A 17441-nucleotide genomic window follows, 5' to 3' on the forward strand; every position below is an offset into this window, starting at 1 on the left:
CCAGGTGGTCCAATGTTGTTTTACACAGTCTAGTCAAGATAAGGATGTAGGTTACAATGCAGGTCAGAAGCCCTAACCAGACTTGGCAGGGAGGAAAGGATATTGGTTTGCTAGAATAATTACCCATAGGAAGTGGTGATACTGACACTGCCTTCTTTTTTTGAGTGCTGCTAAAGATGTTTATCTTCACTCTGAAGCCTTTAGTCTTTTATGGTTTGGCTGCTGACTGTGAAGGAAGCTGTCTCTTCTCTGTGCTCTATCCAGCAGTAGTGCTCTTCAAAATGCTCTGGGTTTTATATCTGAAAACTGAAGGAAAATATGTTCTTACTTCTGAGCCTTTTACTGGAGCTCATTTAATCAGAGACATACTGTCCTGAATTTGAATAAATATTTGGAGTGTATTTGCTTGAGTGAATAAGAGGGTATTATGTTGTGGAGTAGAGGTTTAGTTGCTGTTGTGTGTGTTTTTTGGGGTGTTATTTTTTTGTCTTTCCACCCAGAATTGTCTAGAAAGGCATTTGCTAAGCCATAAAATAATATCCAAATCTTTTACCACTTCTTCTCTCTTACATAATTTAAAGAGAAGATTCCCTATTTAAGAAAACCTAAAATGAATTTCAGAGCTTGTGTTATGTAAGTCAGTTAGTTACATCAAGCAGAAAAACTGAACATTGCCTTTGGGAGAGTGAGAGAGAGAGAGAGAGAGAGAGAGGGGGAAAACAAATGCTGGAAAGGAGAATCTGGGGAATGGAGAACCATTTGGGGACCAGCTCCTCCGCAAAGCCTGCCGTGGAGAGGCTGGCAAAAGGTCTGGGGTACACGTGGAGCACCAGGCGGCCTCAAAGGTTCTCCAGGATTGATTGTGGATGCTTACGTAGGGGTGTTCAGCCTGGGGAATGATGCTCAATGTTTTCACATGGTTCTGTTTTCCAGAATGATTGAAGATTGTGGGAAAAGAGGAAATACCATGGCAGAGAGAAGGCAGCTGTTTGCAGAAATGCGTAAGTAATTCCTGGAAACCTTGCCCTCTGACAGCCCAAGCCAGGTGCAATGCAGTGTCAGTAGGATTTATGCAAGCTTTCCCCTCTGAGCAACTGATATCTCCAGTGCACAAATGGTTCCATGTCGTGAGACAAAAACTGCAGCAGGATGAGCTGACTTGACCAAAGAGCAGGAGAGAGGGCTTTTCTACACCAGATATTGTGTGCTTATGTTGTTCTCCTCAGTAGCTTCTTGCTGCAATACAGAGGCAGCGATGAGAAGGGATAAGGATCTCCAAAAGACCACATCTTTTAGTGGGGATCTCTGTGGTGGGCTGACTCCAGCTAGCTGCTAAGCACCCACACAACCACTTAATCCTCATCCAGCCCCCAGCAGGATAGGAGAGGATGTAGGGAGAGCAAAAGCAAGAGAACTCCTTGCTTGAGCTCAAGGCAGTTGATTGAGTGACGGGAAAAGAGAGGAAAAATGACAACAAAAGCAACAGGTGATGGGAAAGTGGTCACTCCTCACCTCCCAATAGCAGACTGAATGCCCAATTAGTCTCTGAGCAGTGTCCACCTTGGAATAAACATCTCCCCACCTGCTTCTGTCCCTCCCCTAGTTTTACTGCTGAGCATGATGGTACAGACTATCCTTTTGGCCAGGTAGGGTCATCTGTGCTGGCTGTGTCCTGTCCCAAACTCTTGCCCACCCCCAGCCAACTCTGAAAGCATAGGAAACAGAAAGGCCTGGATGCTGTGCGAGGACTGTTCAGTGACAGCTAAAACCTTGCTGTGTTGTCAACTCTTTTTTAGCCACAAATCTAAACCACAGCACCATGCAGGCTGCTATAAAGGAAGCAGTGAAATCACCTACTCCCAAAGTCATCTCACAATAATACCGCCTACTGTGTGTGTAAATAGTGAAGATAAAAAAGCAACATTATTGCCTACAACTCTGTTTGTTTAGGATTAATACCTCAAATTGGGAAGCTCAGTGAGCCCGAGTGTCACTTTGCTTTGAGCCTCTGCATCTTGTTAAAAGGCTAAAGTTTTACAAAGTAGCTTCTTTTATTGGAGCAGTTGAGAGGGATAAAGTTTACTCATTTTACTCATCAGCCCTATGGAAAAAAGGGAAAACTTGGTGTTACAAGCGTTATCCTCACCTTCACCAGTAATGAAGTTGTCCAAAAGCTGTGATTGAGATGCTAAAGGAGAAGAGAAAAGCCTCTGTAATTTAACCATGGACCTGAGGTTAAGTACCTAAAGGAACAGCTTAAGACAGCCAGCTGACAAAAGGAAGTAGCTGGGGATCCTGGAGAGGTGGTGTGGGAGAATCATAGAACCAACCAGGTTGGAAAATACCTCAGAGATCATCAAGTCCAACCTATGACCTAATACCGAACACCTCCTGACAACTAAACCATGGCTCCACATCCAGTCCTCTTGAACACTACCAGGGATGGTGATTCACCACCTCCCTGGGCAGCACATTCCAATGGCCAATTAACCTTTCTGTGAAGAACTTTCCTCACCTTGAGCCTAAACTTCCCTTGGTACCGCTTGAGACTTTTTTCCAGTCAGGAAAAAAGAAGGGTCTGGGGAGAGGGAAGAGTATCATTCCCATTTTCATCTTGCAGGTCAGAGCCCATATGAAAAATTCAGGTCCAAATGGTTACAGATTGTTTAAAGAAAGTGTGGATGAAGGATGGCTACATGGCCACAGGGTACACTGTGCAGCTGAGTGCCCAATCTAGTAGTGTCAAGAGGAAAGCATTCAGAAAGCATGTCTAAAATCAGAATAGGGCCATTTCCTCTTCCACTTCTCTTACAGCCAGATTGGACCTTATTTGGAGGTGTTTCATGTGGACAGTTCCTTAAGACCCTCTGGTTTCTGTAACTTGGTACCTTACTAAAAGGAATAGGGCAGGTTTTAGTCCTGTTGCAGGGCTAACCGTGGGGAAGGAGCAAATACCTAACAATTGAACTGACTGTGCTTCCATGAAATGTGTGGTAAAATTAAGAGTCAGTCTTGTAATTCATAGACCATGCTGTAGCTATGAGGTAACAACTCTTTGAATAAGACATACCAGCCAAGAAGGAGAAAGATTTAAATCACCACCTCCTCATCCTCTTTTGAAGGTTTTTTGGGAAATGTTATGAGTGATACACAACAGAAGGAGACCTAAAGACTCTCTGACAGATTCTGTTGCCATCCTGCCTCTTCTTCACTATGCTCACATGTGGAATAGCTACCAGTCAGTTCATACCCCTCTCCTAGACAGCTGCTTTGGATATGTCAGGTCTTTAAGCTGAAGCAGTCAGGTCTAAGCTATGTGTGAAGAGGAGAGCTGACCCTCTGAGGCCCCCATTGCAGTGAACACACCCCCACAAAACAGAGAAAAACCTCACAGCCTGTGCTTTATTTTAGCCCCCTTTGCAGACTGCTATCAGTCTTTTCATTGCAGCATGATATTGTTTCTAATTTGGTTTGCTGGCAATACCTTGCTCTGATCTAGCATGTCAGCCAGAGATTTCTTATGTGCTTTGTTGTTAAATATTAAAATTAGATGGAGGTTTTCCCTGCTGTTGGAGCCTGGCCAGTGTGTCTTTTAGCCTGCAGCTTGACCAGATTGTTCTTCAAAGTGACAGACACAGTGGGCTGGCTATTCCTTGCTTTCCTGTATAAGTCTTTTTAACACTGTAGCTCCTGCCATTCCCCTTCTTTCTGCTCACCCCTCTCTGCTATCCCTGCAAAGCAGAGCCTTGAGAATTATTAAACAGTCAGCTCATGTGTCCTCTTTGTTCTCTGGTTTCCCTGCTATCAAAGAAGGGACAGGTCATATTCTGTACTGATGTCACTGTTGTTCTCTTCCACTAGGGGCTCAAGATCTGGATCGCATCCGTTTGTCCACCTACCGAACAGCCTGCAAGCTCAGATTCGTTCAGAAGAAATGCAACTGTAAGTGTGTCAGTGCTGCTTCCTCTGCCTTTGTCACTGGCTTGCCTCTGCACTCCTCACCTGGCCTTCCCATCAGTCACAAACCAGGCTTTGCAGAGGATGCTAATCAGGGTGCCTGGGCAGGTTTCAAATATTAACCTGTTTGTATAAGGAGCTTATGTCAGACATGCCAGCCACAGAAAGCTGAGCTCTGCTGCAGGCCACAGGCTTTAATTAATAAGCATGGTAACAACATTCTCCAGTTCTCTTGCAAAGCAGCATTTGTGGGGCCCTGCAGCATCCTGCATATTAAATGCTTTGATAGCAACTCCCTGAGAAGTGGAGGTTTCAGTCCGTGTCTGTTTGGGGAGCAGCAAAGTCAGCCAGCCCCTTCTCTCTGAAGGACCTCTTCTAAGAGGGTGAACCTGTTTGTAACCCCTGCAGGTCTGTTGTCCCCTATCTAGACTTCATTCTTGAGAAGTTTCCCACTTATTTGTTGACTTTTTAAATGTTTCTCAGTTTTTCTACTGTCATTTCTATCTGCACAGCTGCGTGCTGTGAAGGTTAAAGGGCCAATACATATAAAATCTGTGCTGGAGTCTATCCAGAATGGTTTGCCAGTACTTTGAGCAGTGGGGTTTGGTTCATGCATTTTACCAGACCTTTCCACACCAGCCTCACCCTAATCATAGAATTGTTAGGGTTGGAAGGGACCTCAAGGATCAGTCAGTTCCAACCCCCCTGCCATGGGCAGGGACACCTCCCACTACATCAGGTTGCTCAGAGCCACATCCAGCCTGGCCTTAAAAACCTCCAGGGATGAGGCTTCCACCACCTCCCTGGGCAACCTGTTCCAGTGTCTCACCACCCTCATAGGGAAGAACTTCTTCCTCACATCCAATCTGAATATATCCATTTCTACTTTCTTTCCATGCCCCCCAGTCCTGTCATTACCTGACACCTTAAAAAGTCCCTCCCCAGCTTTCCTGTAGGCACCCTTCAAATACTGGAAGGCCACAATAAGGTCTCCTCAGAGCCATCTCTTCTCCAGACTGAATAGCCCCAACTCTTCTCAGTCTGAGCCCTCTGCTCATCCTCGTGGCCCTTCTCTGGACACACTCCAGCACCTCCAGATCCTTCCTGTAATTGGGGCTCCAGAAGTGGAATCAGGGTAGCTCTTGTCAGCAGTAGCAGTATGGAGAGGACTTAATGCAGAGAAAACAATTTTTTGAAGTCTTTATATCTAAGCTGGACTGACAGCCTGGCCATGCTTGTGTTCCACCCAGTGGTAAGTCTGTTAAGGAGTGCTCACTGCAGATGGGGATTAACCCCTCCAGAGAGACTTCCTAGTTTAGGGGTTACATCTATCTGTGCTACAGAAATGTTTAGCTTCTGCTGTCCAAACACACTGCAGGGGCCAAGCTGTGGTGGAAATGAGTTTGCAAAGTATTTATTAGGTTATTAGCTATGGAGCTGGGCAGTCAATCACTTCTGCAGCACATTTCTCCTGGTTTTTAATGTATGTTTAGCTGAAGTATGAATTGCAGGATTAGCATTGCCACGTTATAAGCAGGCTGCCAGACACAAAACCCAGGAGGGGTTTAGCACCTGCCCAGCAGCTGGCTTCTCCCATTGAGGAGGAAATGCCTTGAAAGACACTATTATGATTCATCTGGTTGTTTATTTGTTAAAATGTTATGTTTAAGAGGATGAAATTTTCACTTCATTTTCATGCTAATAGAATACAGTAGTCTGAGGTGACAAAAGTATCCAATTAAGTTGTCAGTGATAGCAAAGTCGTGCCACTGATTGCTTTGATAACTGTATACAAAGCAAACGAAGCAATGTAAGGGTGAAATCACCTCATGGCTGGCAGGCTGAAAATATGGCTTGTAAATCTTAACTTTGTTCCTCCTCTTTACCAGTTACAATCTGCTCTTGTGGAACTATTGCTTCTCTTCATAGAGAGCCAGTAGACATGCCCTTCAGTCTGCCAGCTTGTGCCCGGCAGTGCTTGCCTTCTGGTTGCTGTTGATAACCTAAGAGAAGTGATTTGCTGGTTTTATATCAAGACATAGACTGTATCAGCCTCTTCTGAAATAAAAAATGAAGGTAGAACTTCAAATGTCTTCCTAAGACATTTGTGCAGTTTGAGGAGTACTGGACAGATGGGCAGAGTCCAATGGGATGGCTTTCAACAAGTCCAAGTGCCGAGTGCTGCACTTTGGCTACGGCAATCCCATGCAGAGCTACAGGCTGGGGTCGGAGTGGCTGGAGAGCTCCCAAACAGAGAGGGACCTGGGGGTGCTGATCGACAGCCACGTGAATATGAGCCAACAGTGTGCCCAGGTGGCCAGGAGGGCCAATAGCATCCTGGCCTGCATTAGGAGTAGTGTGGCCAGCAGGAGCAGGGAGGTCATAGTGCCCCTGTACTCTGCTTTGGTTAGGCCGCACCTTGAGTACTGTGTCCAGTTCTGGGCCCCTCAGTTTAAGGACATCGAAACACTTGAACGTGTCCAGAGAAGGGCAACAAGGCTGGGGAGAGGCCTTGAACACAAGCCCTATGAGGAGAGGCTGAGGGAGCTGGGGTTGTTTAGCCTGGAGAAGAGGAGGCTCAGGGGTGACCTCATTGCCCTCTACAACTACCTGAAGGGTGGTTGTAGCCAGGAAGGGGTTGGTCTCTTCTCCCAGGCAACCAGCACCAGAACAAGAGGACACAGTCTCAAGCTGCGCCAGGGGAGGTTTAGACTCGAGGTGAGGAGGAAGTTCTTCACCGAGCGAGTCATCCGTCATTGGAACGGGTTGCCCAGGGAGGTGGTTGAGTCATCGACCCTGGAGGCGTTCAAGGGGAGATTGGATGTGGCACTTAGTGCCATGGTCTAGTCATGGGGTCTGTGTTGCTAGGTTGGACTCGATGATCCTCGAGGTCCTTTCCAACCTAAGCGATACTGTGATGCTGTGATACTGTAACTTCTGTTGCTGTGCAAAGGGCTGAACCACCCCATGGTCTTTTCACCACCAAGAACAGTTTTCTTCTTGTTGTTTCTGGTAGACTACTGCTCTCCCAGATGGCTTTCTCTTGTAAGTGGGAAGTCAGTCATTCACTCACCTGAAGTGATTTCAAGCAATGGCTGTCCAACACAAAGCTTCAAAACACAGAGCCACTGAACTGGCAGTGCCCTGAAATGGTTAATATCAGACCTCCTGCTCATGTCAGCTACTCTCTTCTTTTTTTCTCCCCCCCCGCCCTCCCCCTGCAGAATTGGCCATTATGCATCACCTAATAGTAAGTTCAGGAGGAAAATAAAAGGGACATGGGGGGAAAAAAAAAATCAAACATTTCCGCTGCATCTCAGCTCTTTCATTTTGTGGAGGATACAAAAAGGAAAAGCTCAAAGGCTGTTCTGCTCCACTCCCATAGCAACTCCTGTCCATTCAAGCCATCCTTGTCTTCTTTCCAGTGTGCTCTCCTGCCCTGCCCTGGCACACAGGCCCAGACTTGCCAGGAAAAATATAGCTTGGAAAGAGTGCATTTAAGGGGTTCTTTTAAAGAGCTCATTTAATAAATTGCAGGGAGCTGCTCTTGGCTACAGGCTGAAGCTGTGTGAGGATGGAAGCGGAGAGCAGCAGCTTTGAGTGCCCGAAGTGGCTGTACCGAGGAAAGCAGAGCAGAGGTTTCGTTAACAGCAGTTTTTTCACCCAAAGGTGCCCATTAGCATAGACAGTCACAGGATATCATTTAACAGGCAGCTATGCTTGTCACAATGCCCTGTTTGTTTCTGCTGTCCTTAATGCAGACAGAGCCACAGGCTCATCTCCTGGCCTCCCTTTATGAATTCTTCTCTCTGTACAAGAGGTTTTGCTGAAGGTTTTGCTGAAACCTTGAGCAGCAGGCTGGGTGTTACTGCTGGAGTAGGCAAACGTGCCTTGATAATCTCAGACCCACTGTCTCATGCAGCATTTCTCCTGAAACTGATTAATCTGGCCAGAGATTGTAGAGGAGGTGACAGTTTACCACCAGTTACCAGAATACCACTCTATGTGTTACACTGCTTCATGGAGCGATTTCATTTTCACAAGAGGAAAACTGTGCATGTGAGAAGTACTTCTTGGCTAAAATTCTCTCAGAGCATTTAAACCAACAGGCAGTTTAAATAAAATTAGCAAAGTGAGAAAAATCAATATTCATCATGGCAATTATTTGTCCAGCAGGGTAGAACCGAATCCAGTCCAGCCTCACCCTTTGGGGAAGCCAGAAATTCTTCTTAAGAACTCAAATATTAGCAGATGAGATTGGAAAAGCTATTTTATTATGTTTCAAAGGATAATTCCTTCAAATTTAAGCGCTCCCCTTTGCCTGTGTTAGTGTGGTGCAAATAAACCACAAAAAAACCTTCTATAAATTAGTCTGGACTCACCTCTGAATCTGCTGTGTGCCCAAATGTGGGATGCATTATGTGACAAAATCCTCCAAGTAAGGGACCTACACAATTCTCCCTGCAGGAATCCTAAAAGCTTTGTTGAAGCACCATGGATATCAAGTATTTTTGTACTTCTCTGTTTCTGCTGACTGTTTCTAAAATTAAAAGCAAGGAAAAGACAGTCTGTAGGTAATGGAGGTAACTGAGGGGATGTGGTGGGTAAAGAAAGGTGATTGCAGGCTCCTTGCTTATTGCTTTGCAGAACTCGGAGAAGGGCCATGAGGATGAGCAGAGGGGCTGGAGCACCTCTCCTGTGAGGGCAGACTGAAAGAGTTGGGGCTGTTCAGTCTGGAGAAAAGAAGGCTCTGAGGTGACCTAATTGTGGCCTTCCAGTATCTGAAGGGGGCCTACAAGAAGGCTGGAGGGGGACTTCTTAGGATCTCAGGTAGTGATAGGACTAGGGGGAGTGGAATGAAGCTGGAGGTGGGGAGATTCAGACTGGACATGAGGAGGAAGTTCTTCACCACGAGAGTGGTGAAGCCCTGGAATGGGTTGTCCAGGGAGGTGGTTGGGGCCCCATCCCTGGAGGTGTTTAAGCCCAGGCTGGATGAGGCTCTGGCCAGCCTGCTCTAGTGTGAGGTGTCCTTGCCCATGGCAGGGGGTTTGGAACTAGATGATCCTTGTGGTCCTTTCCAACCCTGACTGATACTATGATACTGAGAACTCCTGCGGCAGTACAGCTGTGGCAATAGCTGCAGTGTTCTCTCAGTCCTAAACACTAACACAAGACAGAGAGACCTTTTCTGCAAGAAAAATAAAAATGGAAGGTCTAAAGAGGCCTAAAGAAGGGCTTGAGATTTGGTCATGAATACTTCCAAATGAATGCCAAGAGTCTTGGACAGATGGACCCCAGCGAAAGCACTGCTGGTGGTCATGCCACCATCAGATCTTGGAATGTAAAGCAGGAGTGTGTGAGCTGACTGTGGCTGCTCCCCTGGATCATGGGGTTGGATGTAGCCTCGGAAATAGCAGCACCCTAATCATTTGAGATTAAATTTCATTATTTGGGATAATAAAAGCAGATAGGAAGCAGGTGCAGAAACCTGATCAAACATGCTCCATGTTTATTCCAGTCTGTACTGTACAAAATGTACAAAATGCACAGAGCTGACTGCAGCCACATTTTCTGAATGTGCTTCAATGGTGACCCTAAACATTGCTGTGGTCTGTGACAATTGCATGCTGCAAGAATCAAGGAGGGAGACAGACAAACATGGGAGCAGGTTTTGGAGCATCTGATACGCTTTCTCACCACACAGACTCCCACTCAGCTCCCCTTGCTACTAGGAAAATGCCATCTTGGCAAGGCTGGCTGACAGCTGTTTATCCATAGCATTCAGGCACAGAAGCAAAGAGGCTTTTCTAAACCAGGGAATGAAGGCCCAATGACAGCAGTCCCATATTCTTTTTGCCTCACCAGTATTCAGGAGCCACCCAAAAAGAGCAATTTATCCCCAGTGATCATTGTGTGGCTGCTTTAGTTCAATATTTGGTTTTCAGTGAATTTATTAAACCCCAATTGTTTACACAGAAAACCAAGCTGAAATGTCATGTTCACATGCAGATTCCCTCTGGGCTATGGTGCCAGCAGGAGCAGAGCACAGCAACATATAGTAATCAAAACCATTACACAATTAAACATCACTCACTGCTACAGAGCTGTACAGCTGGAAAACTGCTGCTGTCCTTGATGAACTTCCCTGAACGTGTTGTGACATTATTCTGTGACTCTGGCTGCAAAAAGCAGATTCTTGCTGATTTCCCTAGATCAGGATCAATCATTGGCAGTTGAAAGCTGGAATCTAAAGCCATGCTGATGATAGTAACAAGAGGCTTAATAAATGCAGACAAAAAGGGGGCGTGTTTCTCTGGCAGTTTAATCCCAACACCTTAGGGTTTCAGTGTCTTTGGTTTTCCCTTCAGTACTCTTCTGCATCAGTGATTTGGTGGTTTTGTTTTTCTTCAGATGTTTTTTATTCAATTGCTTTGTTGTAGCCAAGTTGCCAGCTGTGATGGAGATGTTGTGCATGTCCATGGTGGGCTCATCCATCTCCACCCTGCCCTTCCTCCTCCCTCCCCTGGTCTCAAGCAATTTCAGCTGAGGCATGTAGGCATGTCAGCTTAATTTCCATATGTACTCTCAGGTGCCTCCTTGATCTGATCTGCCCTTTTACATTTGTTTCAAGTTGGAATAATTTCTCACCCTCCTAAAATATAATCATTTCCCCACTGAAAATGAATGACAGTTATTGTAAACACTCTATTTTTAGATGCCTTTCTGAAAGCTTTTTTTGGCCTGTACTCTTTATACCTCTTGTAATGCTACAGCAAGCTGCTGAAACTGGTTTTGTCCTAGGAACTGACAGTTTGGGTATCAAATGACATCAGCCTGTGTGAGCCACTGGCTCCAATTAAGACACTGGACCCCAGCAGGATGGCAAGCACTTCTTAAAAATTATTTGATTAGGCATCAATAAAATTAGTGGAGCTTAGGGTTGGTTTTTTTCCTATACTAGCACTTAAAGTCTCATTTTATTCAATCCCATTCACCACGAAATGAAAAGTCAAAGTATCTGGTGCTTGTAGTGAAAGGAAAGGATATGAAGGCTTAATTCCACACTGGAAATGGTGCTGTGACCTCTGTGTTATCCACTGGCTGAGGAAGTCAACAGATGCTCCAGGTTTAGCTTTCTCTTGTGCATTACAAAATAGCCACTGATCTTGCACATCAAAAGAAGTTCACTAAACATAGAATAGAATTAACCAGGTTGGAAGAGACCTTTGAGGTCATCGAGTCCAACCTATCACCCAACACCATCTAATCAATTAAACCATGGCACCAAGCACCCCATCCAGTCTCTTCTTAAACACCTGCAATGATGGTGTCATAAACCTAGGGAATATTCAGAAGTGTTCCAGTCTTTTACCTTTTTTGTGTGAATTGCTTTAGGAACTGACAACTGCTGCTCTACTTGAACAAGAGCTCTTGTGAGCATAGTATAAAGCCATTTGTGCTTTGACTCAGCAAGTTTCTGCTTTCTCTAAGTGGAACAGTGCACAAGAAATGCTCACAGGTGATATCCTTGGTGTGCAGGAATCCCAGGGAGATCCCTGCTGTGTCAGGAGGGATTAATTCTCAATGTCCTGCCTTTTACACCTCAAGGACTGTATAGTCTCTGCAATCTGGTGCTTGCCCCTCTTTTTTAACTCAGGATGACCATCAGAAACACAGCCTCCAAATTACCAGGCTTACAGATTTATATAGATTAAATAACTCCTTCATCACTGTAGGTTTCTTTGGTTAGTAGTCAGTTCTCCTTGGTGGTTTTTATAATGGGTTGTGCTCCATCTTGGAAGCGATAACACACAAGAATGTCTCCACTGGAACATGTCCAGAGAAGAGCAATGAGGCTGGGGAGAGGCCTTGAGCAGAAGCCCTACAAGGAGAGGCTGAGGGAGCTGGGGTTGTTTAGCCTGGAGGAGAGGAGGCTCAGGGGAGACCTTATTGCTATCTGCAACTACCTGAAAAGAGATTGTAACCAGATAGGGGTTGGTCTCTTCTCCCAGGCAACCAGCACCAGAACAAGAGGACACAGTCTCAAGCTGCACCAGGGGAGGTTTAGGCTGGAAGTAAGGAGAAAGTTCTTCACAGAGAGTCGTTAGCCATTGGAATGTGCTGCCCAGGGAGGTGGTGGAGTCACCATCCCTGGAGGTGTTAAAGAAGGGTTTGGACATGGCACTTGGTGCCGTGGTTTACTCATGATGTCTGTGGTGCCAGGTTGGACTTGATGATCCTTGAGGTCTTTTCCAACCTTATTGATTCTATGATTCTAAAATTCATTCAAGCTGGGTCACAGAACAATCAAACTGAATGTCGAGACGTTGACCATTCAAAAAGTGCAAAAGGTCTGCGTGGCTGCAATTTGAAACATTATTTCCTAGGAAAACAGTCTGCATCTTGAATGTGTGATTGTGGCCTTTGGATATTCTTCTAAACCCTCATCAGTCAGTCTTCTGTGAGTCTTCTGGGTTGGTCTCTTATCACAGGCAACCAGCACCAGAACAAGAGGACACAGTCTCAAGCTGCACCAGGGGAGGTTTAGGCTGGATGTTAGGAAGAAGTTCTTAATTGAAAGAGTGATTGCCCATTGGAATGGGCTGCCTGGGGAGGTGGTGGAGTCACCATCACTGGAGGTGTTTAGGAAGAGACTTGATGGGGTGCTTGGTGCCATGGTTTAGTTGATTAGATGGTGTTGGGTGATAGGTTGGACTCAAAAGGGTCTTTTCCAGCCTGGTCGGGTCTGGTCTTGTTCTGTTCTGTTCTGTTCTGTTCTGTTCTGTTCTGTTCTGTTCTGTTCTATTCTGTTCTATTCTATTCTATTCTATTCTATTCTATTCTATTCTATTCTATTCTATTCTATTCTGTTCTCTTCTGTTCTGTTCTGTTCTGTTCTGTTCTGTTTGCTTTAAAATCCTAGAATTTGGGAAGGGGGGAGGTGGTAAGAACACCACCATTTTGAGTTCTTGTGCTGTTCTTCTCTGTTGACCACCTTGAATATTCTGTCATATTATTACCATCATGCCATAAAGATAGAAGCTGGAACTATTAGCTGTGTTCTTTGTTTTCCACTTTCACAGCAGCTAAATCTTAAGGCTCATTTGTGGTGAATGACATTATTCAAATGGCTCCAAGAGATACAGCTTTAAAACAACAACAAAAACCAAGGAGCTCTGTATTGCAAGAGTCATGATACCATTGTGTAAGTTGCTAATTCTGGCACCCTGCAGTACTTGAATAATTGAAAGAAAGATGAGTTAATGATTTAAGAAACTTTTTTGTTCCTTTGTCTTTACCAGAGACTTGGAGACTAAATGCTCCTGGAACTGCTAGTACTGTTCCATATGGGTTTCCAGGCAACTATGGGGAAAGGATGCATATATTATACATTCTGCATTATGCATCAATTATTTAATCAAAAGTTCAAAAGGGCTTGATTTAGCATATTCCCTGCAGATGAATCCTTCATAGGACTTGAGTCTGGAAGTGTTCACTCACAGCACAATATCCTGAAAAATGGATTCAGATTTTACTCTTCCTTTTAGCTGTAGAAGTTTATTAATATACTTGACAGACATAGTAGCTGTTAGAGAGCTGACATGTAACCTGTATGCTTGGCATGTCTGTTGAGGGACTACTGTTTGGCTTTTTTTCTTCCATGTTAGCACCAAGTGTGCTGCTATTACCTAAAGGAGTTGTGCTAGCTCAGATGTCCCTGAGTATTTGCTCTTTAAAGGCTACCACTGCAAGCCTGTCTCATACAAGATTGATGCAAGAACTGCCAGTGGACATTTGGAATTGATTTTAGTGTCAAGAAAAAAAAGTGAACCAAACAGGGCTGTGTGTCTTAAACTCTCAATTTTCATAGAATCAGAGAATCAATAAGGTTGGAAAAGACCTCAGAGATCATCAGGTCCAACCTGTCACCCAACACCTCATGGCTAACTAAACCATGGCTCCAAGTGCCATGTCCAGTCCTTTTAAGGACTCCACCACCTCCCTGGGCAGCACATTCCAACTACTCTTTCTGTGAACAACTTTTTCCTCACCTCCAGCCTAAACTTCCCCTGGGGCAGCTTGAGGCTTTAGTTTGCTTAGAGGTTGATTTTCCTTTTTCACCATCCCAATGATTCCAAGTGGCTCCTGTTAAAACATAAGTAGCAGAAGTTTATCAGTTAGTGCTGTTTTGCTCTTTGCAGAGGAGAAGGACTGACCTGACTTCCTTTGAGTCAGAAGTTGACTAGGACATGTCCCACACTGTCCTCTGCTATGCAGGTGGCTCAGCCCTGCCTTGATTTAAAGAGCTTTTGTAATTGGATCAGAGCTGAAAATCTTTTCATTCTGGCTTCCTAAACTCTGCTACAACTGTGCTATTTCTGATGGCTTTTGTGATGCAGGTTTAAGGCTGGACAGGCTGTTCAGTTTCCCCACCACCACCTCTGAGCATCTGCTGCTGGTAACAGGCAGCAGTCACCTTTGATCTGGCAGGCTTTTGACTGGTTACCCAAAGCCAGAAGGTTTGTGCCTCTTATTTCAAACCAGTCCTCTTAATGAACACTTCAGACAAAATTAAATACGTTCTTATTGACTTAATACTCTTCTGGACACTCTAAACATTGCAATGTATATGCAGGCATGCAATCTCATGGGAGCAAACTGATTCCTTGGTGACAACAGGATCACTGTATCTTCTCAGGGACACTGCTGCTTAATGTGAGAACTTTTTCTTCTTTCACCCTCATGGTTTTTTCTCCTTAAACTATAACCATGATTCTAAGTCTTCTCCTTCATCATTTCCCTGTCCCTCCTTCAGCCTCATGTCATTATCTGTGACATTTGCTTCACTTCTGACTTCTTGGCAACCCTCATTCTCTTGGCTGCTCTCTCCTTTCCTGGTATCCTTTTTGTTCCTGAGGACCTTTGGTCAATTATCTTGGTCCAGACCTGCCTTTCTGTTCTGGACTGAAAGCAATAAGTCTTGAGGAGTCATACATGAGCTCCATCCAGATGTGGTTTTTGTAGAGAACAAAGGCCAAGTTTTGCATCCTTGCAGAAAATTACTCAGGGATTTTCCTGAGAAGATAAGCTGCAGCATTGTGCCTTATCTGTGTGCTGTAGCATTGCATTCAAAGCATCCTTTTCCACTGCATCTGCTGAGTGTGAATTTTTCCTGAGTTTTTCTTTGCCCTGTCCTGGTTTTTGAGCTGTCACTCAGCTCTAGAGAATGAGTAGGCACCACACAGCTTTCCTTCACCTTAACCACACAGTCTGCACCATCTTCCTGCCTGAACCGTGATCTCCATCACAGCTTCACATAGTCTAATCTATCTTCCTCATCCTTCTCCAGTAACTCTTACAATAAACCCACTCTGGAGCCAACAGGGACACTGGCTGGCTGTGGTGAAAGTTCTCAGCAATGATGGGCTCCTTCAGGGGGAAGACAGCAAATAGTCCACAGGAAAGTCAGAGTGTGGGACCTGGCATCATTTTTACTGTAGTTCTCTCCTTTCATAGTTCCCCAAGAGTTATTTTTTCCCCATGTTCATTTGTTTCCAGAGTTACATCAAAAGGGGAGGTTTAGGTTGGATGTTAGGAAGAAGTTCTATGCAGAGAGAGTGATTGCCCATTGGAATGGGCTGCCTGGGGAGGTGGTGGAGTCATCATCATTGGAGGTTTTCAGGAGGAGACTTGATGGGGTGCTTGGTGCCATGGGTTAGTTGTTTAGGTGGGTTGGATTGGTTGATGGGTTGGACACGATGATCTTGAAGGTCTCTTCCAACCTGGTTTGTTCTATGTAATCTTCTATGTAATTCTATGTGTCCCTCTAACAAGGTAGATCAGCCTCAGAACACCCAGGACATTCAAAGAGAAGCTTTAGCTTAACCATCATCACATATCTTTACCCACCAGCTGCACCTGGGGTTACTTTCTGTGAGTTATAGAATAGAACTGAATTGAATAGACCAGACCAGGTTGGAAGAGACCTTCAAGATCATTGTGTCCAACCCATCATCTTAGTGGAAGATTTCTTCCATACAGCATATATCTGGCATACCTGGACAAATTGTGAGAACAGAAGATGTTGGCCATAAAAATAATTTCCTGCTTTCCTGAGTGTGAAGAGGCCACACAATAGAATGCCCTCAGTGTGCATTGTTATTATTACAGTTCTGGGACTCTACATCCAGCTTCCTGGCATTAACATTTGTGATAGACAAAGGCTTTACCCAGACACTTTTCCTTGTGCTGAATTCAGGCATTTCTAGGCAGAATTCAGGCTGAATTGTATCTGTAACATTGTTATTGGCCAAAATGGGTTTCTAACAGGTTATTTCCTAGCAGTCTTTGGCCCTTTACTGAGCAAAGTGTGGTCTAATTCCAGAAGAAGTTCTGTGTATGCTCAGCATTTTCTTTGCTCCCTGTGGATGGGGAGATGTCTGCCTTCCTGATGGAAAGTAAATTGAAAGTAACTCTGTTGAACTCCGTGACACTGCTGTGGCACAAAGGAAGGAATGAATCAGTCTCTCAGTATATAGTCTGAGAAGGTTGAAGTCAATTTCTGATAAATGAAGCCAGCACTAGTATCACACTGCATCTCTTGTAAAGGTGCTGATCTTCCCCTAGTTTAATTTTCTGCATTTCATTCATCTGTAGTTTGCTTTGAGACTCTTATTTTGTCTTGGATTTGCAGGGTTTCTTTAAGGATTGTGTGTGTGAAATAAAGGATGACAGATAAGTGGCCATGTACATTGAGACTCTTACTCCATCTAGGGGCCCTGACAACATCATTAAAGAGCTTCTATCACACAGAGGGGGAAGGAAAGATGTGTGGGACTTCACCTAAATCCCATTTATTTGTCATTTCACATTCTGCAGTCTTGTTTCCTTTCTCATTTCCACAGATTTTTGAGCTATGTTTGTGTCAGCTGGAGCTCTTCTCCTTTTTCTTGGCCTGTTCCTCATACCTGTTTGCTTAAGAGATGTGAACTCTGGGTGTGTGATAGTACAAATCACTGCACTGGGAGCCTCCTGGTATGGGCATCGTGGTTACTGGAGCACTGAGTGTCTCTGGCAGAAGATAATGCTTTGAATATTAGTGACAGGAGGGCACATGTGGCAAGAGTGTGTGAACACAAAGCCAGAGTTTAGTCAAATATTCTCTATTATTTCTCTAGATGAGATATTCTCTGCTCAAACCAATTTGTTACCCTATCTCAAAGCTGATTATATCTTCAGTCCCTAAAGATTTGGGGCAAATAAATCCTGTTGTTTTCAGTCATAATTAGGTGCTTAAATACCTGTGGAAGCTTGAACCTATGGCAGTAATTTGCACCTCCATTATCAGTTTCAGCAAAAAGTTACCTAAGATTAGAGTCTGAACTGTCCTTATGACTTCAGGCATAAGATGCTTTCTCACCAGTCCTGCATGTCACATGACTGTCCTACTTCATAGCAATGCTCTTACCCTCAGCAGCAGAGCG

General features: G+C 44.7%; 1 protein-coding gene across 10 annotated transcripts in view; it reads left to right on the forward strand.

Annotated features, from left to right (window-relative positions):
• DTNA (dystrobrevin alpha) overlaps positions 1 to 17441 on the forward strand; it is a 244510-nt gene that overhangs the window by 142253 nt on the left and 84816 nt on the right. For 9 of the 10 annotated variants that reach the window (XM_068158778.1, XM_068158779.1, XM_068158777.1 and 6 more), the window contains 2 exons: positions 934 to 1001; positions 3862 to 3942. In XM_068158778.1, coding sequence (XP_068014879.1) covers positions 935 to 1001; positions 3862 to 3942 — 148 coding nt within the window. In that variant the 5' untranslated portion in view covers position 934. Of the gene's footprint in view, positions 1 to 789; positions 809 to 933; positions 1002 to 3861; positions 3943 to 17441 lie in introns of those variants that run through there. The other variant, XM_068158780.1, reaches the window with a different exon arrangement.

This window comes from Melanerpes formicivorus, unplaced genomic scaffold (assembly GCF_026170545.1).
Source record: "Melanerpes formicivorus ecotype bairdi unplaced genomic scaffold, bMelFor1.0.p_v2 SCAF_42, whole genome shotgun sequence".
In the NCBI taxonomy this organism is placed as follows: domain Eukaryota; kingdom Metazoa; phylum Chordata; class Aves; order Piciformes; family Picidae; genus Melanerpes; species Melanerpes formicivorus.